This window comes from Misgurnus anguillicaudatus, chromosome 23, assembly GCF_027580225.2.
Source record: "Misgurnus anguillicaudatus chromosome 23, ASM2758022v2, whole genome shotgun sequence".
Taxonomy (NCBI): domain Eukaryota; kingdom Metazoa; phylum Chordata; class Actinopteri; order Cypriniformes; family Cobitidae; genus Misgurnus; species Misgurnus anguillicaudatus.
In genome coordinates, this window is record NC_073359.2 from 22344476 (window position 1) to 22371351 (window position 26876).

At 38.0% G+C, this 26876-nt stretch overlaps 1 protein-coding gene across 2 annotated transcripts in view; it reads left to right on the forward strand.

The window, feature by feature from the left end:
• The window catches only part of elfn2a (extracellular leucine-rich repeat and fibronectin type III domain containing 2a), a 144125-nt gene extending 118006 nt beyond the window's left edge, over positions 1-26119 (forward strand). For both annotated transcript variants that reach the window (XM_073861642.1, XM_055217591.2), the window contains one exon: positions 21291-26119. In XM_073861642.1, coding sequence (XP_073717743.1) covers positions 21590-24370 — 2781 coding nt within the window. In that variant the 5' untranslated portion in view covers positions 21291-21589 and the 3' untranslated portion in view covers positions 24371-26119. The remainder of the gene's footprint in view (positions 1-21290) is intronic.
• Positions 26120-26876: the final 757 nt, after the last annotated feature.

Here is a 26876-nt window from a genome sequence, read left to right on the forward strand (position 1 = left end):
CAAAGAACCCAATAAATAAATATACATTTAAAACATTACAACATCGTCATTGCAGAAATGCAATTTGCTGGTTGTCCTGTAGGTGACCTTGTAACTCTTTTGTCTTACGATGCACTTATGAATTAACGATTACTCCAGAGCACTTGTAGATCTACAATGATTTTCAAGTGCTACTTAAGTTACAAAGCTTTTGGGAAATGGCCCGTAATTCTAAGATGATTCGTACAATAGTTTTTACGATCTACTTAGCCTTACGATGCTTTTGGGAAACCCGGCCCAGCTCCAGTCAGACATGATCATCCCCACGCCCTTCAAAGATCAGAACGCTTGATGTGTAAACTTTAGAGAAAGTTGCGCTACTGTGTTTTATCCTGTAGTCGATTAAATTACATTTGGCTAATAGAGCAATGAAAAAACGACATAACGTTTTTATGTGAAGCGACTGTTTATGCTGTGGCATTTTAAATTTACCTTTTGTCTATGTGCGCGCGCGCGTTTAAGTGCACTTAAAAGTGCACACACGGAGATTCCTTGACAGGGAACATAAAAACTAAATGATCTTCACAGTATTCTTTTTCTAATAAAAACATTTGTTTATGTCTTAAGTGTGTATGCATAGATTAGAATCAGAAACCAGTCTGTGCCTATTTGATCTTAAAGAGACAGTAACCTCAATTAACCTCCTTAAGTCGGTGTCATTAATGTTAATCAAACAACCTAAGACAAGACAAGAAAATCACTTCTGTAGCTCTGAAAAATAATAATTATATTTAATGCATTCAAAAAATATTCATTTGATTTGATTTCTGTACCTAATGCAATTTTTTTTATTTTTCCTATCCCTTTTTTTACTGATCTGAAAAATGGTCCGATCCGTGCCTCAAAAACCATAATGTGATTCGAACCATGAGTTTTGTGATCCGTCACACCCCTAATCACAAGCTTTTGATAAGACTTCGAAAACCCAAAATGCTTTGGATGTACAGTACTGAGATTTATTTGGCGATTTGTGATAGTTGTGGTAGCAACTTGCATGACACATTATAAAAGCACTTGCGGTAGTTGACAAGTCGATATTCTTTCTTAATACTCCTCCTTCATGTCATGTTTGTGGCTGTCTTGTTTCAATATAAAAGCATGCAACATCAGGTTAGAGATTTACACAGATTACATAAACACATGATGGCTTTACATCTATGAGGCTCGAGCCGACGAAAACCACATGAAATTGCCGTTTCAAAAAATTGCCTATTCTTTGTGTCAAGAACACACAGATAATGTCTGTCATTATATCGGCTTAGCTCGAAACCGTTGAGCCTCAAGCTTCTTTGAAATGTATGTGCTTTTCTTTACCATAATAATACACTCACCTAAAGGATTATTAGGAACACCATACTAATACTGTGTTTGACTCCCTTTTCGCCTTCAGAACTGCCTTAATTCTACGTGGCATTGATTCAACAAGGTGCTGAAAGCATTCTTTAGAAATGTTGGCCCATAGATAGCATCTTGCAGTTGATGAAGATTTGTGGGACGCACATCCAGGTCACGAAGCTCCCAAAGATGCTCTATTGGGTTGAGATCTGGTGACTGTGGGGGCCATTTTAGTACAGTGAACTCATTGTCATGTTCAAGAAACCAATTTAAAAATGATTCGAGCTTTGTGACAAGTTGCATTATCCTGCTGGAAGTAGCCATCAGAGGATGGGTACATGGTGGTCATACGGGGATGGACATGGTCAGAAACAATGCTCAGGTAGGCCGTAGCATTTAAACAATGCCCAATTGCCACTAAGTGTGCCAAAATACATCCCTTAACAACACAGTATCAACATGTTAAAATCAATCAGAACACCTTAAACCTTTAAGGGGACATTTCACAAGACTTTTTAAAGATGTAAAATAAATCTTTGGTATCCCCAGAGTACATTCAGTATGTGAAGTTTTAGCTCAAAATACCAGATAATTTATTATAACATTAAAATCCCACTTTGTAGGTGTGAGCAAAAATGTGCCGTTTTTGGGTGTGTCCTTTTAAATGCAAATAAGCTGATCTCTACACTAAATTGCAGTGCTGTGGTTGGATAGTGCAGATTAAGGGGCAGTATTATCCCCTTCTGACATCACAAGGGGAGCCAGATTTCAATTACCCATTTTTCCACATGCTTGCAGAGAATGTTTACCAAAACTAAGTTCTTGGGTTGATCTTTTTCACATTTTCTAGGCTAATACAAGCACTTAAACATGGAAAAGTCAGATTTTCATGATATGTCCTCTTTAATGAACCATGAGCTGTAGACTCGCTTTGAATTATTATTCTGCAAAGTGCAAACAGAAAGAAAGAGAGCGATGTCCTAATTCAGGACTGTCCGACTAAGGTTGTCCTATTTCGAAGACTCTTTTAAATGCAGCCTCCTTTCCAAAGGCTGCAAAGGACATCCAATATGTTTTGAGCTCAAATAAAGATGGATAACATGTTAACCTAAGTTTTTTCGAAAATCGTATGCTTACAATGCCAACATAAGGTAGTAAAATATATTCTCTTGTGTAAAATAATTATTTCAGTTTAGCTCGCTCCATCTCAGCGTGCTTATTAGCATAATGGCAAAATCAAATAGAAAGATAGATGTAGAGGGTTGGGGGGCTCAGACTGTCATATTCTGTATGTTTTTATTTTGCCGTGGGGGGAACAAAAAAATGTATCCCAAAAATTGTGAACCACTGTTCTAGATACTGTCAGTTGCCAATTTAAATAAATGAATGAGTATGAAACATATACAAGGGAATGTTAAGAGTCCGCAGAGCCCATAGTTGAAGAAACACTCGTATGCATTTACATAAAAGAGTATATAACACAATAAGGACATCCACACAAGTTTGTGTGTGCATCGTTCACAGCTCGGAAAGGATTCTAAGACACAAACTATTACCTAACTAGCTTGATGGTGCCATTTCAACGCTCCCTTTTTGTTAATGAGCATATAAAGCTTTGGGTTATTTTTGTAAATGAGAGTTTTGGAGAACATCGCTTTCTTGTGATTTATTCAGTGGTCTGATCCTTAGGCAACATCTCCATTTCAACAGAGGAAACGTTTGGTTTATGTGCAAAAGATGATACACAAAACACAAGCGAATGTTATTCTGATGCACTTAGCTTGGCGTCAGTAGCACAAGAGCCTATTAAAGATATGAATGTTTATCTTCAACAGATCTGTTATCCATCATATCAGCTGTATGCAGGAGCGTTTTATAATTTCTCCGCCAAGTTGCACAGAGATTAAGATAAAACTGAAGATATACCTTGATATCAATTTAAAACACATTGGGGATTTGTTGAAATAAATATGTAAATATTGCACAGTTTAAAAATATGAACTAGCTAATGAGTTTTCACTGTGAAGACATTGTACTGGACTTGTTTTTTATAAAAAAATAATAATAATAATTTTAACTTTCTTTGCATCTAAAACTACTTGACAAGCTTTACACTGTTAAAAAGTCCTTATTGCATTAACATTAAGTTTAATCAACTTAAATTTACAATTAATTTAAACTTTCCTGACTAGTTATTTTTTATTATTAAATTATAAAAATAAAGTTTAAATAACTTAAGATAATTAAATTTTATTTTTTATCATTTATAGCAACTCATCACTACTCAAGAAATGAATTGTAAACCCAAGTAGATTTTTTACAGTGTAGGCAATGTCACAGGTTGCGTAATGTAGTGTAAAATGAAGTTGTTAAGTGTAGTTTTTATTTTATTTAAATGGCTATATACATTCACCTAAAGGATTATTAGGAACACCATACTAATTCTGTGTTTGACCCCCTTTTGCCTTCAGAACTGCCTTAATTCTACGTGGCATTGATTCAACAAGGTGCTGAAAGCATTCTTTAGAAATGTTGGCCCATATTGATAGGATAGCATCTTGCAGTTAATGGAGATTTGTGGGATGCACATCCAGAGCACGAAGCTCCCGTTCCACCACATCCCAAAGATGCTCTATTGGGTTGAGATCTGGTGACTGGGAGGGCCATTTTAGTACAGTGAACTCATTCTCATGTTCAAGAAACCAATTCGAAATGATCCGAGCTTTGTGACATGGTGCATTATCCTGCTGGAAGTAGCCATCAGAGGATGGTTACATGGTGGTCATAAAGGGATGGACATGTTCAGAAACAATGCTCAGGTAGGCCGTGGCATTTAAACGATGCCCAATTGGCACTAAGGGGCCTAAAGTGTGCCAAGAAAACATCCCCCACACCATTACACCACCAGCCTGCACAGTGGTAACAAGGCATGATGGATCCATGTTCTCATTATGTTTACGCCAAATTCTGACTCTACCATCTAAATGTCTTAACAGAAATCAAGACTGATCAGACCAGACAACATTTTTCCAGTCTTCAACTGTACAATTTTGGTGAGCTCGTGCAAATTGTAGCCTCTTTTTCCTATTTGTAGTAGAGATGAGTGGTACCCGGTGGGGTCTTCTGCTGTTGTAGCCCATCTTCCTCAAGGTTGTGCGTGTTGTGGCTTCACAAATGCTTTGCTGCATACCTCGGTTGAAACGAGTGGTTATTTCAGTCAAAGTTGCTCTTCTATCAGCTTGAATCAGTCGGTCCATTCTCCTCTGACCTCTAGCAATCCCAGTAACTGAGCAGATTGTGAAATACTCAAAATGGCCCGTATGGCACCAACAACCATGCCACGTTCAAAATAGCTTAAATCGCCCTTCTTTCCTATTCTGACATTCAGTTTGGAGTTCAGGAGATTGTATTGACCAGGACCACACCCCTAAATGCATTGAAGCAACTGCCATGTGATTGGTTGATTAGATAATTGCATTAATGAGAAATTGAACAGGTGTTCCTAATAATCCTTTAGGTGAGTGTATATATATATATATATATATATATATATATATATATATATATATATATATATATAGCCATTTAAATAATATGTTTTATATAGATCTTTAAACACTTTCAAGAACCCTAAATTTGAGTAATGGAAGGTTTGCAAAAGGTGCATATTTATCATTATAACGCTGTAAATGTCAGACATATTTAACACAGAATATGTTGTTGAGCGAGTAATTGTCATGGTTGTATTTCAACAAGAGAATCCGTCGAGGACTGAGAAGCTGCGCTTAAGTTTCACTTAAAAGCAAATGTAGAAACAAAGCACCGATTCGTGAGTCCCCCTGGCGTGCCGAGAATGTCAGTTCTGCCTTGAGGGAGAACACAAGCGAGAGCTTGTCCTGGATCTTTCTTTTCTTGTTCAAGAAGACGTCTGAGCCTGACAGATGTTGAGCGAATCTCCCAGACGCACATTTGCGTGAATGCGCCCCCACTGTTCTGCTCAGCACCTTGTCTACATGTTTCATTCATCTTGTTTAATGCGACCGTGGACATCACGCTTTCAGACCCTGAAATAGACTCCAAATTAAAACTCCTGCAGTTTTGTCACCGTATGAATATTAATTCCCAACATACCACTTCATCACATGTCACTAGCCAGAATGCTGCAATAATGGTGGGATCGCTGGTAATGGTTACGAAATTGTTGCAAAAAATGTTGCATTGTTCATGTATACTGTACTCTCTCAGCAACCAGTGTTGTGTAAGTTTCTCAAAGAAAAGGAATTATTTACTAGTTACTAATTACATCTTCAATCATGTAATAAGATTACTGTACAAATACTCTCTCCAAAAATTATTTAATTATTTATTACTAATTACGTTCTTTATTCTATTTAGTAAATGATATAAAGATAGGCTTGAAATGGCTCAAATCAATCATATAAAAGTACATAAATTATTCTGGTCACACTTTTTAAGGTCCAATTTTTACTATTAGCTACAAATTACTGCTTATGAATACTTAGTAAAGTAGTTGTTAAGTATTGTTATGAATCTGGTAGGATTAAGGATGTAGAATAAGGCAGAATCAAGCATTAAAATGTGCTTTTTTAGTATTAATAAACAGCCAATATCTCAGTAATATTAATGCTAAGAGCCAACCAGTTAATAGTGAGAATTGGAAACTACACAAGACTGTTACTATTATTCTTATTAATTCACCAAAGTATTTAAAATAAGAAGGATACATAAAAACATGCATTTTAACCTTAGACTTTAATTTTTGATGTCAAATCCACTATTGTATTAAAGCAATAACCACAGTATTTATTTCAAGAAGTACAAAACGATTGCATAGGGGTGCAAAACGATTAATCGGAATTAATCGTTTGATAATAAAAGTTTTTGTTTACATTATATATGTGTGTATTGTGTATAATAAATATGTATATATAAATACACACTTATGCAAGTATATATTAAATAAATATTTATACATATTTAAATATATAATTATAAATACTTAATGTATAAATAGATTTTTGTTTTCTTAAAATTATACATGTTTGTGTGTATATTTATATATTCATAATTGTTATACACAACACACACACATACACTCACCTAAAGGATTATTAGGAACACCTGTTCAATTTCTCATTAATGCAATTATCTAATCAACCAATCACATGGCAGTTGCTTCAATTCATTTAGGGGTGTGGTCCTGGTCAAGACAATCTCCTGAACTCAAACTGAATGTCAGAATAGGAAAGAAAGGTGATTTAAGCAATTTTGATCGTGGAATTTGTTGTTGGTGCCAGATGGGATCTGCTCAGTTACTTGGATTTTCACACACAACTATTTCTAGGGTTTACAAAGAATGGTGAAAAGAAAAAAAACATCCAGTATGTGGCAGTCCTGTGGGGGAAAATGCCTTGTTGATGCTAGAGGTCAGAGGAGAATGGGCCGACTGATTCAAGCTGATAGAAGAGCAACTTTGACTGAAATAACCACTCGTTACAACCGAGGTATGCAGCAAAGCATTTGTGAAGCAACAACACGCACAACCTTGAGGCGGATGGACTACAACAGCAGAAGACCCCACCGGGTACCACTCATCTCCACTACAAAAAGAGGCTACAATTTGCACGAGCTCATCAAAATTGGACCATTGAAGACTGGAAAAATGTTGCCTGGTCTGATTAGTCTCGATTTCTGTTGAGATATTTAGATGGTAGAGTCAGAATTTGGCGTAAACAGAATGAGAACATGGATCCATCATGCCTTGTTACCAGTGTGCAGGCTGGTGGTGTAATGGTGTGGGGGATGTTTTCTTGGCACACTTTAGGCCCCTTAGTCCCAATTGGGAATCATTTAAATGCCACGGCCTACCTGAGCATTGTTTCTGACCATGTCCATCCCTTTATGACCACCATGTACCCATCCTCTGATGGCTACTTCCAGCAGGATAATGCACCATGTCACAAAGCTCAAATAATTTCAAATTGGTTTCTTAAACATGACAATGAGTTCACTGTATTAAAATGGCCCCCACAGTCACCAGATCTCAACCTAATAGAGCATCTTTGGGAGCTTCGTGCCCTGGATGTGCGTCCCACAAATCTCCATCAATTGCAAGATGCTATCCTATCAATATGGGCCAACATTTCTAAAGAATGCTTTCACCACCTTGTTGAATCAATGCCACATAGAATTAAGGCAGTTCTGAAGGCGAAAGAGGGTCTAACACAGTATTAGTATGGTGTTCCTAATAATCCTTTAGGTGAGTGTATATGATGTAAACAAAACATTTATTCTGCAGACGATTAGTCGCGATTAATAATTTTGCAGCCCTAATGAGAAGTAACTGTAATTATATTACTGTGAAAATAAAAGTAATTCCTTGCTTTACTTTTTCAAGAAAAAAGTAATTAAATTACAGTAGCTAATTACTTAGTAAGTAGTTACATCCAACTTCAGCCTGATCTCACAAGAATTGACTAATTCGTATGAATTCATACAAAGTTAATCATGCAAATCTTACGATTCTCATGAAAACAACAACAACAACGAAACCCAACCCCTAACTCCAACGCTACTGGGGTCAAGGGAAATCGTACAAAAACTTACAAATGTGGTCGTATGAATTAATATGAATTAGCCAACTCATAAAATATGTACGATTTCTCATGAAATTGCGTTGCCAACTCTGTCCGCAACATGTCAGTTTATTACAGGAATATTACAGGTTTAAAACAAGTAAAAAACTATTAAAAGCGTCCATGGAACCAAGACTCATCCAAAGTCAAAACAAAAGTTGTATTTACTGTATAGTATAGTTGTTAGATATTTTAAAATAATCGCGAAGAAAAAGAAAATCTCCAGCGAAGTCATTTAAGATGATAAACTCTGTCAGCAGAATCTGATTTTCACAATGGATACAACTACATATCCCATGATCCTCTGTGACATCTACTGTTTATAAAATTACCCCTTTCCGAAATGCGTCTTTTTGGCTAAAAATGTATTGCCTCATTGGCATTTCTGTGAATTGTGAATGCATTTTATAATACTATTCTAACTTCTCCAGATGTCTTAAAAGTGACTTGAAGTCAGTGAAGGTCGTATAGTGAAAAGCCTTTGCCTTTGTAGCGCAGTGAGCTGGGAATCATGGGAGTTTAAATCTGACATGGTGTCAATAATATATTAGCAGAGCAGAGCGATGTCATTGTATTCGCTGTTTGTGTGCGTGTGATGTTTTGTAAAGTATGAAACAAGTGCTGTGAGACTGAGTCGACTTCAGATGCCTTGTCTTTCAAATAGCGTTGAAAAGTCATTTTGCTAGTTTTATTATTGCCTGCTTGAGCTTTATTTTAGAAATCAATCTAAAAGAAGGACGAATATGAAGATATGATACAATTCATCAGTGATCTAAGTGTAACACTGTTAGATGTATTGCTATTTTAAGTCATACCCAGAGAAAATGACAGTGCTGTAAATAGCACGCTTTGCTGTGACTGATTGACTCTATTTTAACACCCTGTGATCATTCATTCAATATTTCTTAACCTGCCCAATTTTCTTCTGATTATAGTTTCTGTTATTCATGAGGTTTCAATGTTTAGTGTAATTCGCAATAGACCTGCAATCTAAAGTAAACATCTGTTGCGGCATGATTTTATCTCGGTGACGGAAGGCAGTAAATCTACGATGATGGATTTTGAAAAAGGGTAATTTTATAAACAGTGGATTGTTTTATCCGCTGACACTATGATGTGTCACAGAGGATCATGGGATATGTTGACTTATCCATCATGAGAGAAAGTGAATGGGAATTCTGCCGACAGTTTGTCTTAAACGACTTTCCTAGCTTCGGTGAATAGAGATTTTTTATGAATAAATTGGAGATTTATGTGAAACTGTTTAGATATTATTGCATCCCTGTGATGAATTGCTTAGCAGTTTTCCTTGCTTTTGTAAGTCTAAATGTGAAAGTAAATGTCTAAACAACCATAAATATTTGTCCTTAACTCATTCCCCGCCAGCCTTTTTTTTTTTAAGTTGCCCGCCAAACTTGATTTTCTCAAAAGTTTCACAAAATGCCTTCCAGGAATTTTTTCTTCTATAACTAAATAAACAAACAAATATAAAAAATGAACAGATCTTCTGCTTTCAAACAAACAAACAAAATGGGAAAAAAAATTTCATCCTATCTTCATTTGTTCTCTTTTTATAACCTCTTAAGTATGAGTAGGTTTCTTCAAAAATACCAAAATTTGAGCAAAAAGCTGAAATAATTGCATTTTTGTAAATTAATTTTGTTAAAGATCAGATTCAGAACGATTATCAAAACATACACTGAGTTTAAAATTAGTAAAATTACGTTTTGCTTCAGTTTTTTATAAATTGGGGAAAGTGGATAATAGCGGAATTACAGATTACCGTAAAAACTCATCAGGGAAGCGTCATTGGCATGGAAATGTTTTCTCTTAATTGACCAGATAACTCGTTAATGGTGGGGAAAGAGTTAAAAAGGAAAAAAAATTGAAATTATCCAGTGACACGTACACTGTAAAAAAAAATTGTTGGCTCAAGCAGGGTTGCCAAGTTTTTACGGCAAAACCCGCCCAATTTCTCCTCAAAACTAGCCCAAAACTAGCCTTTTACTGGGGGGAGGTTATAGTAAAAGCTATGTTCTGGGGGTAAACTCAAATGTTATCTCATGGCAATTCGTACGTATTTTACAAGGTGGCTAATTTGTATCAATTCATGTGACCACATTTGTACTTTTTTACAGATTGCCTTGACCCCTTTGTTGTTGGGGTTAGGGGTGGGGTTTTGTTATTGTTTTTATGATAATCGTACGTTTTTGCCTGATCAACTCTTCCCGCCATTGACGACTTAATTGAGAGAAAACGCTTCCCTGCCAATGACGAGTTTTTCCGGCAATCTGTAACCCTAACCCTAAAACTGCCCGCACCAACAGTGTAAAAGTAGCCAACCTAGGTAAAAAAGTAGTATACTTTAATGTATTAGAAATATGATTGAAGTACATGAAGTATAAAACAGGTATGCTTCTACTTGTTGTGCTTTATTTAAAGAGTATGTGTACTTTTTAAAAGTATACTTTTAGTGTATGCACAAAATGTACTTAAACACAACTATAATTTGCGCTGCAATGCCTTTTTAAGTGTATTTCCATTAGGATGGCAATACAGTGCAATTGTACTGTAAGTGTGCTTAATTGCTCATGAATCTTGAGTTCAGTAGTGTTTTTAAGTGCACTTGAAGTTTAAAAAAAGTTGTTCCATTTTAGTATACTATTTACACTGAAAGTGTAGTCAAATAGATGTTAAGTTGAATACATAATTGAATACACTTAACTATACTTGGATTCGACGAAAATAGTACAAAATGTTGAAAATATACTTAGAACACTTTTTAAAAGTATAATATATTTATTTTTCACCTGTACTGTAAAAAATACATTGCTGCCTTAAATTTATTTTGTTAAATCAACTCAGATTTACAAGTCATGTCAAAGGGGTGAGTTGTCACAACTTAAAAAATATAGTTGAGAAAAGTCAACTTAATTTTATAAGTTATACCAACTCACCTGTAGTTATAACTCATCTCTAGTCAAGATGAATAATAGTAAGTTGAAATGACTTGTAAATACAAGTTGATTCAACAAAAATCTAAGTCAGCAAAGTATTTTATACAGTGTGGGAAATTATGGGGGAAAACCACAGATTTGGCAACCCTGGGTTCAACTTAAAAAATTTGGTTAGCTGATTGTACTGTACGATTTTAGTTGATTGTCTCAAAAATTTTAGAAAAAGTTAAAACTTATTTTTACTTTTAAGGCAAACGTAACTGTTTTTAGTTGAACCAACTAGATAGATTCGCAATAGATAATATTTAATGGGTGCGTCAGTGCACCAATCAAAATATAGTAAAGGAGAAAAAGCTCCACTGATCTTTGTGATAAACTGAACTTCATGTAAAGCTTTGGAGAAAAAACAAAGTGACAGTTCTGAGACTTTGCAATCTGGTTGCGTTAGCAAGCTGTGTTAAAGTGAACTTAGCTCAGCTTGCTAGAAAGCACATGGTGACTGTCACCAAGGGTAAGAGTTTCTTCACAGATTCACAGCCACTCCAGACGGACGCATCCGTCCTCAGGCCAGCATATGGCTTTAAATCGTACATGTGTGATTGTGTAAATTTAGTTGCTGTCAAATCCGTTTATCACATGAACTGCACATTTGCATGTGGTTTCACATCGAAATTGGATTTTCGAAAGTATGTTTGAGGATTGAGGTGAGTTTTTTTGGGGTGCATGTGATGTTATGCACACTTGAGGTTGTATCGTTTCATTTTTTGCTCATAGAGAAAAGTGCCTACTCTACGCAATTGCCACTGTTTTTAGCCATGTTGAAAAGAGTTGGTATCTTTTTAAGGTATACAACCTTAAAATTTCGCTGTGGTCAGATGTACTGTCTATTGCAAGCCCCAGTCAGACTAATAAAGTTATTTCCACCAGCATGGGCAGAGCTCCAAGCGGAGCGTAGATACGTGGCTCAAAGTGGATGGTGGATCTTGCGGGCAGCAGATAACCTTCATGGAACGCTTCCCATTTTCCGCTCCTGCCTTTCCTGGTCCCGATGTTTTGTTACCTCGTCTCCTGGGAAGAGCTAGATGAAATATGACAAGACTATCTGCGTCCAACACAAATGAGCGCATCAACCCTTCCAACGCAGCTTACGGCCAAACACGACCTACATTCAGTCTGCTCTGAGGAGAGAAAGCGTGATGTGTGTACAGCTAGCGTTTTACGATCACTTTAATTTGTCGTTGCTCGTTTGCTTTATTTCGCATGCATTGTTTTCGCATCTTATTGGTGTGGCGTTGCAGATGCCTTGTGAGTTTTGTTAATCGTTCTGAAGTGTAAATCGTTGGTTGTAAAAGTGGTAAAGATATGCGAATGTCCTTTTTTGATCGGATGTGCAGCATTTTTTGGGGTTTTATAATAATTTATTTTACATATATGTACATATGTTTATGGCTATTCGTTAACAAGGTCATGGGAACCCACATACAGTACTGAAAAAAAACATACCTTTGTAAATGGTCATACAGGGTGAATTGCCCTAATGTGGGACATTTTTTGAATTTGAGACTGGACTTGATGATTGCTCCATCCTCTTGACTGGACATTTGAGAGGTCATGCTATTTATCTTTTTGTGATGCCATAGACCTTAGGTCTCCCCCTTTAGGGCACTTCACCCATACTGTATATAATTTATCTACTGTATGTTCTTACCAAGTAGAACTTGTTTTAAAGTGCTGCCAATTCACGACACGACACGCAGTTCCCCAGACACATGCACAGATGCTTTTGGAAATCCACAGTGCTACAAATCACATGATAAATCTGTCAATTACAGTAGCAAAGGCCTGGTGATCTTACAGCTTGTGTTGAATTGTGCTCGATTGAGCGGCGCGCTAGGGACTGCGAGGATTTCTCGAGCTTCTGTTTCAACATAATTTGTGGTAAATTGTGATTTATATGCGGCAGACAAGAGGCTGGTGATGAGTAGGTTTATCATAACCGGCAGGTGCTTGTGCATTATGACTCTTTGATTCCCGGGATTGGGGAGAATAGACTGAAGAGGTTTTTTTCACAGGCCGGAGCAGAAATGCACACTAATTTTTTGTGATGACTAAAATCATCATACGAACAATCTGTGAAAATTGATATCTTTAATATCGACCGAGAAAGGCCATGTAAAAAATTGGAATCAACGTGAAATCATTGTATAATTTAATTGAGACTTTAACATGGATTTCACAGACAGGGTTACTTTTCTTATTCATTTGTTTATTGTTTCTCTTATTTAGTTAAGTAGAACATTATCAATCTCACTGTTGCACCAGCCATATATATTTATTGTAGCCTGGTCCCAGTATACTCTATATCATAAGTTGATATTTTCAGAGTCTGTCAACGGCCCTAGTGTTGATAGTCAACCTCTATGTTCCTTTATGATGCATCAGTTAGATTTAATATCGGATGTTGCCCTAAAGCAGGAATGAGAGAGAGAGAGAGAGAGAGAGAGAGATACCCCATTCACACAGACCTTTGGTCCCAGAAAATACCCGTAAAATTGCCAGAAAAGCGTCTGTGTGAACGCGAACACGTCCCGTAAAAATGTAACAGAAAGTCATTCTAACCCCAACCCCAAGCGACAATGTTAAAAAAAAAGTCGTGCTACGGACACGAAAACCTACCTATTTGTAGAAATTTCGTGCTAAGTGACGCGAAAAAAGACATTTGTGCTCAATTACATGAAAAAAATGAAAATTGTGTTCATAAACTGCATGTTTGCTATTGGCACTGACAAATTAATTAATTATTTTACAAAATAATTATTTTACTAAAATCATCCTGGCGACCAAGTTTTTAAGACCACAGCTGTGTGACAGCTGTCTATGTTAATTTAACTCATTCACCACCATTGACGAGTTATCTCGTCAATTATGAGTTAATATTTAACTAATAAATACGCCTTTCTGGACGAATTTCAAAGTGAAAGTGTAATACCGCTTTTACCGAATTTATCAAAAACGGAAGTTAAAAAGATTTAATGATTTATTTTAACTGCCTTTATGTTGGATAGTCATTCTGAGTCTGATCTCTAACATAAATTCCTTTACAAAAAAGCTTTTTGCTCAAAATGTTGTATTTTTGAAGATAAATATCCATATTTCAGTGGTTAAATTAAGTGGAAAAAGTAATTATATAATTAAACGTTTTTTTCCCCATTTTGTTTGTTTGTTTGTTTGTTTATTGTTTGTTTGAAAGCAGAGGGTGTGTTCTTTAATTTGATATAATTTGTATGTTTATATATTTATAGAAGATAATTTTTCCTGCAAGGAATTTTGTGAAACTTTTGTTAAAATCACAAAAATGCAGGTGGGCAACTTTTCTCAAAAAGGCTGGCGGTGAATGAGTTAAAAACAAACAGTGTATCTGTATATTGAAGTGTATTTATTTGTATTAGACAAGAATTGCTAAAAATCGCACATTTCTGGAAATTAGCAGTGCAAAATAAGTAATTTTTGCAAAAATCACAAAAAGAAAATGCGAAATTCTGGAGGGACTGGGATATATCTGACATACTATACAGGAAATTGTTAGGTAATATTATGTGGCAGATATTAAGGGCACTTTGAAGAACTAGCTGTCTTCCCATTCGTGACCCATAGCCTTACAGGCAACTAATTAAAATTCAGGAAGTTTGAGTCGTCGGCCCTCTGGGGCTTTAGTCTTGTAGGTCACTGGATGTCGTATCGGCAGTGCAACGTCTGAGCATTCTGACACAGACAAATGTGTCTCTTAGCTCTGAATGCCCCCGTGGCCGTTTTATGTCAGTTCGTCTCACGTGGTGAACGTAGGAGCTGGCAATGCGTGATTTCTCAACCTCAACAGGCCGTTTGATCTGTCAAACAAAAGTCTCGATAAAACAACTGAATTTGCTTCTTCTGAACACACGCTGGTGTACGTGAAGTTGTCTTTGTCTGAACGTGAAAGGAAAATAAATGCACACTTTGAGATTTTTTTCTCCTCGGAAAACAGAGTTTTCCACTTTAGGCCGTATCTGTCGCTGGTGTTTGGAGATAAAGCTTTTATTCGAAAAAGTGCATCCCACATGGCACTGGCTAAAGAAAATAGACTTGCAAGCACTTGTAGTAAATGCTTTTAAAGAAGAGTTGCGTATTGTTAATCATTGGAGATGCTATTGTTGGATATCTACCAATAATTACTGTAAGTGTTTTTCATTAAACGTGATTAATTATTAAACAAAAAGCACCGCTAGATACTTATAAATAATATAATGGAGGTTCAGAAGATCCAACCAGGAAAGGTTATGACAAATCATCTTATAATGTAGTGCATCAATGTTTTAAAGTGCATCTATTGCACCTATTTCATAGTTATTTTGTGTATTTGGTATAATACAATGTGTTTGCATGGTTTATGGTAAAAAACACATTATTTTCCACATACCGTACATTTTTACGTTGGAAACGATAACTCGTGTCATTGTTTACTTTGGGGTTTGTACCTTTTGCAAATCGTTAACATGTACTAATACACACTTACACACCAAACGAAATGTAAAATCGTGAATTGGACAATAGGTGCTCTTTAACTCTTTCACCGCCAGCGTTTTTTAAAAAAGTTGCCAGCCAGCGCCAGCGTTTTTCATGATTTTCACAAAAGTTTAACGCCTTCCAAAAAATGTTCTTCTTCAAATATATAAGCATACAATATACCAAATGAAAGTACAGACCCTCTTCTTTCAAAAAAAAAAACAAAAAAAAAACGTTTCATCTTACCTTCAGTAGTTCTTTAGTTATCAGCTTTTGAATATGGGTAGGTTTCTGCAAAAACCACATTTTGAGCAAAAAGCAGAGATAATTCTATTTTTGTGACTGACTTTTCATAGAGATCCCATTCAGAGCGATCTTTAAAACCGACACGGACAGGCAGCCGCTTGCCATAGGGCAATACTTCTGTGTTTAAAAAGTTGCGGATAATAGCGGAAATACTCGTCATTGGCGGGGAAGCGTTTTCTCTTGATTGACAAGATATCTCATCAATTGCGGGGAAAGAGTTAAAGTCATCTGATGTATTCTCAATAGCGCAAAATTTGGTCCCTTACTGTCACTGGGGCAGAACCTTATTAAAAGGTCCTAATATGTACCCTTTAGGTACATATATGTATACATTTGATATCAATATGTATCCTTGAGGTACTGATATGCACTCTTTGGTACCAATATATGTACCTGTGAGGTACATATATGAACTCTTGAGGTGCAAATGTGTATGTTTTGAAAGAGTACCACCCTAGTGACAGCTAGGGACCATATTTTCTAGTGCAGTAAAAGTTTTTCAACCCCCAATTGGCTTGAGACAGAAGTTTGGAAGGAAGAGGTCAGAAAAGCGGGCATGGTGATGTCAACAAAAAGTAATACGTATAGCCAAATAACATGTATGCAAGTAAAATGGCACATTTTGACTACATAAGCAGGTCTTTTTCCATCAGGAGGACATCTCCTTTGGGCTACTGTTGCGTGAAAGGTCAGTGGTTACATACGATGCGACAAACACTCGGATTGGTTATTTTTTATGTGTAGACTGAACATTTTTAAGCTACACGAAACCATTTACATTTACGTTGCATTTATGCATTTGACAATGTGATGAACAGTGAATTCAATCTTTACATTTTATTAGTATTTTTATTAGTGTGTTTGTTCCCAAGCCCATGACCTTTACGATCTACCATACAACCTACGGGAACACATTAAGTGCCATTTTCTAAAATGCATTCCCCAAGTACACTGTCAAATAGTTAAAATATGTACCCCAGCTTTCACTGCGGTGGTATCCTTTCAAAAAATAGCCTACAGCTTTCCACCTAAATAGTTTATATTAGTAGCGCTGAGATACATGTTGGTACCAAAGTGAACTTATTAGTAAAGGTACATATTGGTGCCAAATGTGTACATACCTGTATCTGTACCTTATGGTAAATAATATTAGGACCTTTTTTAAGGGTACTGCCCTAGTGACAGCTGGGTTAATTATTTTGACTATTTTTTTTCTGACATTTGGGTAGCATAGAGATGACCAAAATGTGTTTTGTATGTTGGATTATATGGATTATAAACCCTACTGAAAAATCTAGCAAGGACCAGCATAAGCTGGTATCTCGTTTTAGCTGGTTTAAGGTGGCAGTAGCTGGTCTAAGCTGGTCCTCCCAGCCTGGCAAAGCTGGTCAAGCTGGTGAGTCAGCTGGTCTTCCAGCCTGACCAGCTAAATCCAGCTAGACCAGCTTAAAAAGTGACCAAAGCACAGCTAGACCAGCTTAAAAAGTGACCAAAACACGCTAGACCAGCTTTCTACACCAGCAATACCAGCTAAAACCAAGCTGGGAGACTAGCTCACCAGCTTATGCTGGTCTTTGCTGGATTTTTCAGTAGGGTTTATAATCCTTTAACTGTTTTAACCTCTCTCTTCATTCTTTTCCTCTGTCTACCTTGAATTCCCCCGAGAGGTTCATCTTTTGATGAAAAACTGAGCTTTCGAACGTAAGCACTAGTTTGGTCTACCTGCTTTCACAAGCTGTAATTAGCAGAAGCCTCTGGTCCTAATTAAGTTGCAGATACAGTGCGTGATAACTCGACAGGGAAAAACTGAATAGGTTTAAGGTCTTTACAAAGGCCTAAAGCTTGGCAGCATAAAAGAAGAGGAACGTTTTAACCAAACGTCTTAATTGTTTTCTTGCTGTTGCTGGGGCTTAATATTTTGTCTTTTGAAGAGATTGTAGCTTTCTAGCATTTAAAAAGGGATAGGTTACCCAAGAATGAAAATTCTGTCATCATTTTATTTTCTTAGTTTCTTTATTTCGTTATTTTGTTGAATATAAATGATGGTATCCACACAGTTGACGGTATACATTGACTTCCATATAATTTGTTATTCCTAGCATGGAAGTCAATGGGTACTGTCAACTGTGTACTTACCACCATCATTTATCAAAATATCTTCTTTTGTGTTCAACAGAATAAAGAAACTTGATGAGTAAATGATGACAGAATTTTAATTTTCATCTGTTTAACTAAATTGTGTGCTTGCTGTAAACCCAGTTTAGGCTGGTAAGTGTGGTACAGTAACTTGGTGGGCCCTATTTTAACGATCTAGCCCATTGTCTAAAGCGCACGTGCACAGTCTAAATGGGCGTTTTCGAATCCACTTTTGCTAATTTAACGATGGAAAAAGTGGTTTGTGCGCCAAGCGCAAAGTTTAAAAGGGTTGCTCCTATTCTCTTAATGAGTATTGGGTGTATTTTGGGCGTAACGTGTAATAAACCAATAAAAGTCTCAGCTCTAATTCCCTTTAAGACCCAGTTGCGCTGGCGCCATGCCGATTCCCTATTTAGATGGCGGAATTTGCTAACTGAAAAACTAAGCGGAAGAAGAAGACCACCAGTTTAAGATTGTAGTTAAAAAATTGCCTTGTTTTCATTTGTATTGAAATTGTTATTTTTTGGGATTAAAAATCTGAAAAGTTGTTTTCTTTCCGTCATGGAAGTAAAATTAGCGGGCTTTTAATTGCTGTAAATTTATGGATAGCCTACATGATCTGTGTTATCTCCAAGAATAATTTACAAATATGCAAGAAAAGGTTTGTACTCTAAAAGTACTTTATTTGTAACAAACAAGAGATAAAGAATTTACAATTAAACGTGTGGAAAGACGAAACGCTTCAGCACTCGGATAGCGCCCTGAGTCTTTTGAAAAACATTACTTAAAAACAGGTCTCATCTCATCTTATCCACAGGTACAAAGTCATCATACAAAAAAATCCATGGCGCAAAACATTTAATTACAGGCTACATGTGACGCAGCGTTTTACGCCTTCTAACGTCTCATAATCGGTCCTCATTTATGTCCAAGAGACTCAAATATAATCTTTTACATTTTAATCTTTAATTTTTTATATTTAAAAACTTTTCTGTGCTGCTGCGCATCAATGTGTGTGATAAGCAAATGCACGTTTTCGCCCTGTTCATCGGCGCATATTACTAACACGCTCATTAAAAAACAAAAACAATATTGCACCATAAGAAAGTAGCCTCAAAATAGCAACGCGTCAACAATTCGCCTGAACACACCTAGTTTTTGGACCAAAACGCCATGTGTATGATAGGCCCGATGTCTGGTTCCTGTCTGGTTCAAAATGATCCAGGCTGTTAGGTTTGTTGCTAGTCCAAGATGATGTACCAGCTTGGACCATCTTAGACCAGACTAATCCAAACAAAGCAACCATATTAAACCAACATCCTCTCACGGGAACATGTACGTATTTTACAAGGTGACTAATTTGTTGGAACTCATATACGACGCTAATCATACAAAAAGCACCCCTAACTCCGCCCCTAAACCTCGTACACATTTATACAATTTAGGCACCTCATATAATACATTCGAATGCATGAGATTGTTTTGCTTCAACTGTTTTTAGCAAAGTTAATGGGGGCACATAACTAACACAACTTTAGTCATTCGCAGCTTGACTCTTTTTGTTAAACAGATACATTACTGACCTGCTGTGATAGTACGATTGGGAAATCTTATTGCTATTTTAACTGTTGTTACTTTCTTTAAATCACAGAGGAATAAAACCAAATTGCCCCTCAATCATCTTTGTGTTTAGAGAGGATGTGCTGGTTTTAATGATATCAACAGGGACTATGACTTATTGTATGCACTGATAAATGTTGCTTTGAGACATACGCTGTAATATTCCAGTGACCCTGTATTTTGTCAGACCTTCCCTAGTGTGGAGCAAAACTTGTGGAGTGTTTCCTATGGGCACTACTGAGTAGACTTACTAATTAGAAGTCTATCTGACCTGGTGTGAGCTCGGTGAACAGGAGGAGGAAAGAAACCGATGCGATTTGGGCTTGGCGAATGAAATGCTGCCGGCTAGAATATAACTCAGAAAGGGAGAGTGTGCCCTTATCTTAAATTCGTACAATGAAGTCAGCTATACACTTAGCATGCAGATTTAGCACTACTAATTATCCACATTGGCTTTATTCAACCCCAGTGCATTATGGGATGCAAATGTAGGGGTTTGGTGTGCACAATCAAGTTTCCTTCTCATTTATAATGCGCCAAGAGCATTCTGCATATTGAAGTCATATTAGAAATGCAATTGTTGAAGGAGAACTTCATAAAAGCATTCAGTTACAATTATGACTGATCAAGCAGTGCGATGTAAAGCTCGTTTCTATTCATCGGGGTAATTAATACCCCCATCAGATTTACTAACCATTCACAATGAATTTACATAAAAGTCTGTTATTTGAATGCAACGCACGTTTCCCCAGGCATAGCGAACGTGTCTATGTGCATGCATTTATATGCTTACAAATACACCCAGAAACACACAAACATTCCCAGTGTTTTATATTTTTGGATGTTGTTTGCGTTCGAAAGTATTTAATGATGCTTATTTGCAAAGCCTCTCTCAGCTAATCTTTACCCGCAGAGATGAGAGGACTTTCATAAAAGACCCTCGAGTTGACGGACAGCATGCTTGAAGTTACGAGTATGCGTGGTTACGATACACTCTGTGGGTCAGCGGTAGATCGGCTGACGTCAGTTGAGAAATTGAATCGTCAATTTCAATTTTAAGCTAGAGCTGCTTTGTTTGTGAAAGAAATGAGAGACAAGGGTGGCTGTGCTATACAACATAAAAGGAAAAGACTTGATTCATGAATGAATAATTTTTGCATTCGCATAAACTGTGTACATGAATTTAGCTTGTTTTTCAGGTCAGTAAAAAACTAATTTATCTAAAAAAAATGCATTTCAACTAATATTTTAACCAACCAACCAAGTGAACTGACATGCACAGACATACAAACGCACACAAACACATATTAGCATTTTCCCAAGCTGCCGTAGCTATGCTGCTTAGAAGTTTTGGGGATTTTAATAACTAAGGAGGTGTTTGGATAATCCTAAATTATTTCTGAGGGACGCTGCTGTAAAACCTCAGTGACTTACAAAGACTCATGGCTGTTTAACATTCATTCCCTAATTAGGCTGTCAGTTATGCTTTCTTTTACAACAGTTTGCTGGCTTTGTTTTCTTGTGCAGGAAGGTTTTAGATAACTGAACATTGTTGACTTGTAAAATGAACGGGGTGAGAACAAAGTTGTGTAGCTTAAAAATGTATTCATTCATTGTCTTGAAAATGTAATCAAAAGTAATGTTTTAATAATGATGATAATGATTTTCATTTTCTACCCACATTTTGTTTCTTGCACAGATTCATATGCTGACACTGTTTGCACCTGGCAAGGCCGTTGAAAAGGAGAAGAAAGTCAAGAACCATGAGTTAAAGCTGTGGCAAGCGAAGCTATAACCCTGTAACAAGGACCACGTAAAATGGGGACTATGTTCGGCGTCATGTTTCCTGTACAGCTGTGACTGCCCTCAAGACATTTTTCCCAGAAGCTGTCTTTCTAATCATATTGGTCATCCATCTCCTGAGATCATTTGTCTTATTTTGAGCCCAAACCTCTTTTCTCTCTCCTTGATCAAAACAAATCCAATTTTACTCTGACAATGGCCTGCAGGTTTAGCCTTCGTTGTGGGTTTCCAACCACTTTCCTTCTCCCTCTTTTTTTCCTCTTTCATGCACCTTCCTTTGTGAGAAGTGACTGCTGGCTAATTGAGGGAGATAAAGGTTATGTGTGGTTGGCGATCTGCAGTCAAAACCAGCCTCCGTATGAGACAATACCACAGCACATTAACAACACCGTCCATGACTTACGACTGAATGAGAACAAGCTCAAGGCAGTTTTCTTCAGCTCACTTAGCCGGTTTACCAACCTCACTGACCTCAACCTCACCAAGAATGAAATCTCCTACATTGAGGATGGTGCCTTTGCAGGACAGGCCAATCTACAAGTCCTGCAGTTGGGTTACAACAAGTTAACCAACCTTACGGAGGGGATGCTACGAGGGTTGGGTCGAATGCAGTGCCTATATCTTCAGCATAACCTTATAGAGGTCATTGCAGCAAATGCCTTCTGGGAGTGTCCGAGCCTTAGCAGTCTAGATCTGTCCTCGAACAAATTAGCAAAGCTGGATGCATCCACATTTACTGTCCTGGGGCGGCTAAGAGTATGTGAGCTAGCTGGAAACCCTTTCCATTGTGGCTGTGACTTGTACAGCTTCCTTATGTGGCTAGAGGCATTTGACAATGTAACTCACACATATGACAGGCTTCAATGCGAGACACCAAAAGAACTGTTTGGTTTCCCTCTGCTAAGTCCTAGAGGTAATCATTTAAGAAATGCTCGTGTCATGTTGTCAAATATGTGCAAAGATGGAATGATTGTTAATAGCATAACTGCCCTGCCTCCTGACTTGGACTTTTCGGGAATGGGGATTGATTTTTCTGATCAGATAGGACCTTATCACCAGCCTACAGCTTCATCAACCACAGACCCCTCCTACAGCCCAACTATAAAGCTCCAAACAGTGTCCCTGTACACGGCATCGTTCTTAGTACAAATTCCCAAGCCCTACAGTAAAATGTATATTCTAGTACAGTACAACAACTCTTATGTGTCGGACATCATGAACTTAAAGAACAAAAAAGAGATTGTCAAATTAGACAAATTGAAACCCCACACAAATTACACTGTCTGTGTTGCCTCTATTCGCAATTCGCAGCGGTACAATCACACTTGCCTGTATTTTGCAACACGGGCTTCTGGGCCTGATGACTTACAAGCAAACCCATCTACCACCACCCATTACATTATGACCATTCTAGGCTGTTTGTTTGGAATGGTCATTGTGTTGGGATTGGTGTACTACTGCTTACGTAGGCGTCGAATACAGGAAGAAAAAGAAAAGTCTATCAGTGTCAAGAAAACTATATTGGAGATGCGCTATGGGCCAGAAGCTGCTGCTGCAGCAGCCAAGGATCCTTCTGTTTTGCAGAAACTTCATGACCAGTCCCATCATCAACATCACCACAGTAAATTGCCTCAGTCAACCTCCTCCAGCTTGGGCATCCTCCATGGCTCGGCCAACACCACTTCTTCTCGACTTTCCACACTGCCACAAGCAGAAAAGATGGCCACAGCTTTCTCAGAGGCCATGGTCACTAGTAAAGGTAACTACATGGATGTGCGGACATCAGCAGGAGGAGAGGAGCGATTGAGAGATGGAGTGGTAATATGTTTAGGGGATGAAATGTCAAGAGAAGAAAATGGGATTAATGGAGCTGATGACTCTGATGATGATGGCCGAGACTCAACTTCTGAGATCTCCACCATTGCCAAGGAGGTGGACAAGGTAAACCAGATCATCAACAACTGCATTGATGCCCTCAAACTAGACTCTGTAGCTGTTGTGGCAGCTTCTGCGGCCACTGCAACTACAGCAGATAACACTGCCTCACCCTCACTTCCTAGTGTCACCTTAGCCAGAGGGCTAATTCCCCTTTCCCCTACCATCACAGAGACATGCCAGATCATGTCGTCCCCTAAAATCCATCCTCCACCTCCTGTTCCTCTTGTTTTACCCCTTTCTGAGCGACCAGGCATCAGTGGAGGGGGCTTTCTCTCCCCTCCATACAGGGACCCTCCCCCAGCCACAGCATCACGCCCCTTGCAAAGGCAACTTAGCGCAGATGCAGCAGTTGTTCCCATCAACTCTGTGAAAAACCGCTGCAGCGTTTCTTCTAGTGGCTCTGTTAAAAGCGCTCGGCTCTTCAGCATGGACGTACCCGACCCTCGCAACCAAGACCCTTGCAAGGACCCAGAGAAAGGCAGCCCTGTTCGGTGCGGGGATCCACTAGAGAGGCTGCCCTTAATTGGCATTCAGGGAGTTAGCAATGGCAGAGGAGATGGTGGCAGCGGGGGTGGAGGGGGAGCCGGTGGTGGCAGTGGTGGTTCGGGTGGGTGTGGTGTTGTGGTAGGAGGTGGGGGCAGCTCAGCTCAGCAGCACCACCTGCAGGTGCACCCAGACTACCACTGCTCAGAGCGCCGACACTCCTTCCCCGCCCTCTACTATGAGGGTGCCACTGACTCCCCTGCCCAAAAAGTCTCCTTTCTGAAGCCTCTCACTCGCACCAAGAAGGACACTGCCTACTCCCAACTTTCTCCCCGTCATCACAATTACTCAGGGTATTCCTCCAGCCCTGAGTACTCTTCCGAGAGCACTCTTAAAATCTGGGAGCGATTCCGACCTTACAAGAAAAGCCCTCGTGAGGAGGCCTACATAGCGGCTGGCCATGCTCTTCGAAAGAAAGTGCAGTTTGCGAAAGATGAAGATCTGCATGACATTCTGGACTACTGGAAGGGAGTGTCAGCACAACAGAAACTGTGATTGTTGTAAAAGACACAACAGCAGGAAGAGAGGTTGTGGAGAAAAGAACCAATGGCTCTTGTGACAGCTAAACAGACTTCATCAGCAGGTGCTTTGGTCCCTACAGGCCACCACAGAGACAAGTGTTCTGAAAGAGACAGAATTAGGCAGGTGTTCCAAACTCAGTACGGCATAGATAAGCAACCAACCAGAAATGCACAGGAAATGTGGCACTTAAAAGGCATCGAGTTTTCTTTTAGAATATCTACATTTTTCCATGTGTACCAACTGTAAACTTCCCCACCTTAGTTTGACAAAATAATGCTCTAAAATGAGGAATTGGTGGTCTTCGCAAATAATTGAGGGATGATAACAATTAATGCTTGTCAAGAAGATTGTTGACACTGTTAATTTGTAAGTAGGAAAAAATAAAAGAATAAAAGTATGAATTTGGCTTTGTCGAGGCCACAGCTCATAACATAGATACTCTCTACCCACCCATTTCCTAGTCTCCATTCAAGCCAAGCATATTCATTGATGTGAGACACCTATGCATACTTTACAGTGTGTGTGGGAAACACTTATCAAACCATAAGCACCCATTTGGATGTGCTTAGCATTCAGGAATTCGATCAAGACACAATGGTAATTCTCTTTTGGCATTCGTTTGTGGCAGAGTCAGTTCTTTGCCTTGAAGACATTTTCTTCATTTGGACAAGTTTTAGCCAAAGACTAAAAGAGTATAATATTGGGTTTGGGTCTGAGATTTTATATCTAGGGGACTAGATCTGAAAGCAGATTTATAACTACAAACGGCAGCTAGTTATAGAACTTGATAAAGGGTGAAAATCTACTATGTTAGAGGCACATTGCAGGAAAAGTTTGCTTTGCCTGTTTGGAAGCAAATTCTACACCAGTATACAGGAAGGATTTGGGTCCTAGGTGTAAAATACTTTCCATGTAAGAGATAATGTAGTCATCCAATCGTCATCACAAAATAGACCATGATGTGAAGCGAAGTATCCCCCCAAGAATTTATTTAGCTATATGAGCAGCTGACTGTACATTTGTTCAGAAATATTGATTGGAATATTTTATTAACTGACAAATCACCAATTAGCCTATCAGATGCAAGTATTCCAGAGAGCCGTATAATGCCACATTTCACATTCATGAAATGCAGCAGCTCTGCATTTGTCTGACCTCATTGATCCAACCTTTTGTTTCTGGTTATAACCCACTTCTGTCGACCTGATGTCGACTGTGGTCAAACAAGGGAAGGTATGAAGCAAATTCAATTACTTCTCACATCTCCCTTTTTCAAGACCTTGTTATTGTCCTTGCATGGCTTAATGGGGAAAATTAATTAGTAATTTGCAGCAGAAGAGTCATTGGGTCACAGAGGTGCTAATAATATTAACACGGCCAGATTGGAGAAGTAATTGAAATTAATCTCGCCCTTTCCGGTTAGGTCATCACCCAAAATTTATCTTTGGAGCCTTGCGGGCTCACCTTTAAAAGGCACACAGACTTTCTCTATTTTACTTGATTGGTTTAAAAATACAAAGTGTATGATTTGCATTTGTTTTAAGCATTTTGAGAGTTTCTCTATAAGACCTTGTGGTTTACATAATGTGCAGGTTTGTTTGTGAACGGTTTTAAGGTGTGTGAGCATGTCAGACGTCAAGTGTTATTAAGTTTCAGTGATGGGAGGATATTGATCATGATTTCGCAGTTGTATTTGGCCCAGACCTCGGCATTTAACATTAATATAAAATTAAGAATTGACGCTATCAGGTATACAGCGCATTCCCTTATGAAAAATTTTACTTAGACTTGTTTGTATGATTGAAAATGACCACAAAACCAAACCACAGTCCTCCAAGGTCCATGGGATCCAAATACCAGCATTAGTTTAAAGGGTGCAATCAATATGATTAATATGAAAAAATATTCGCACGGCCTTGTAGCAACATTCACAAATCGTACAAAATTATTTCCGCTCCAGTTTAATGCATACGCCTCCCCGAACCATCATTATCCTTTTCGAAATCTCATTTCTTTCCATTAAGGAGACCAAAAGTTGTTTTTTACACAGTCTTTATATTCTTAAACTCAGTTAGATGAGTTTGCTGAACAGCCTCAAGGCGTGTGTTATTATTTGGAAGGAGATTACTACTGTAGCTACGATGCAGTAATTGGGAAAAATGCTTAACCTCTTGAAATGTTTTGTTGAAGTATATCGTCAGATTGTAGGAATGAAAATTATCCGTGGTATTATTTCCTGCTGATGAGTTGGATTTTGTGTGTTTACATGTGTGTGCGCCCATAGAAAGATATGACTATGAAAACTGTGACACAAACAAAACCAACAAGAGTACAATCTATACTAACTGTTGTTACATACGGTACATGTACAAGTAGTATTAGATTTCAAATGGGTATGTCCAGTGAATACAAAATTGCTGTATGTGTACACATACATACAAACACATGCACACACATACAAATACAATACAATCTACAC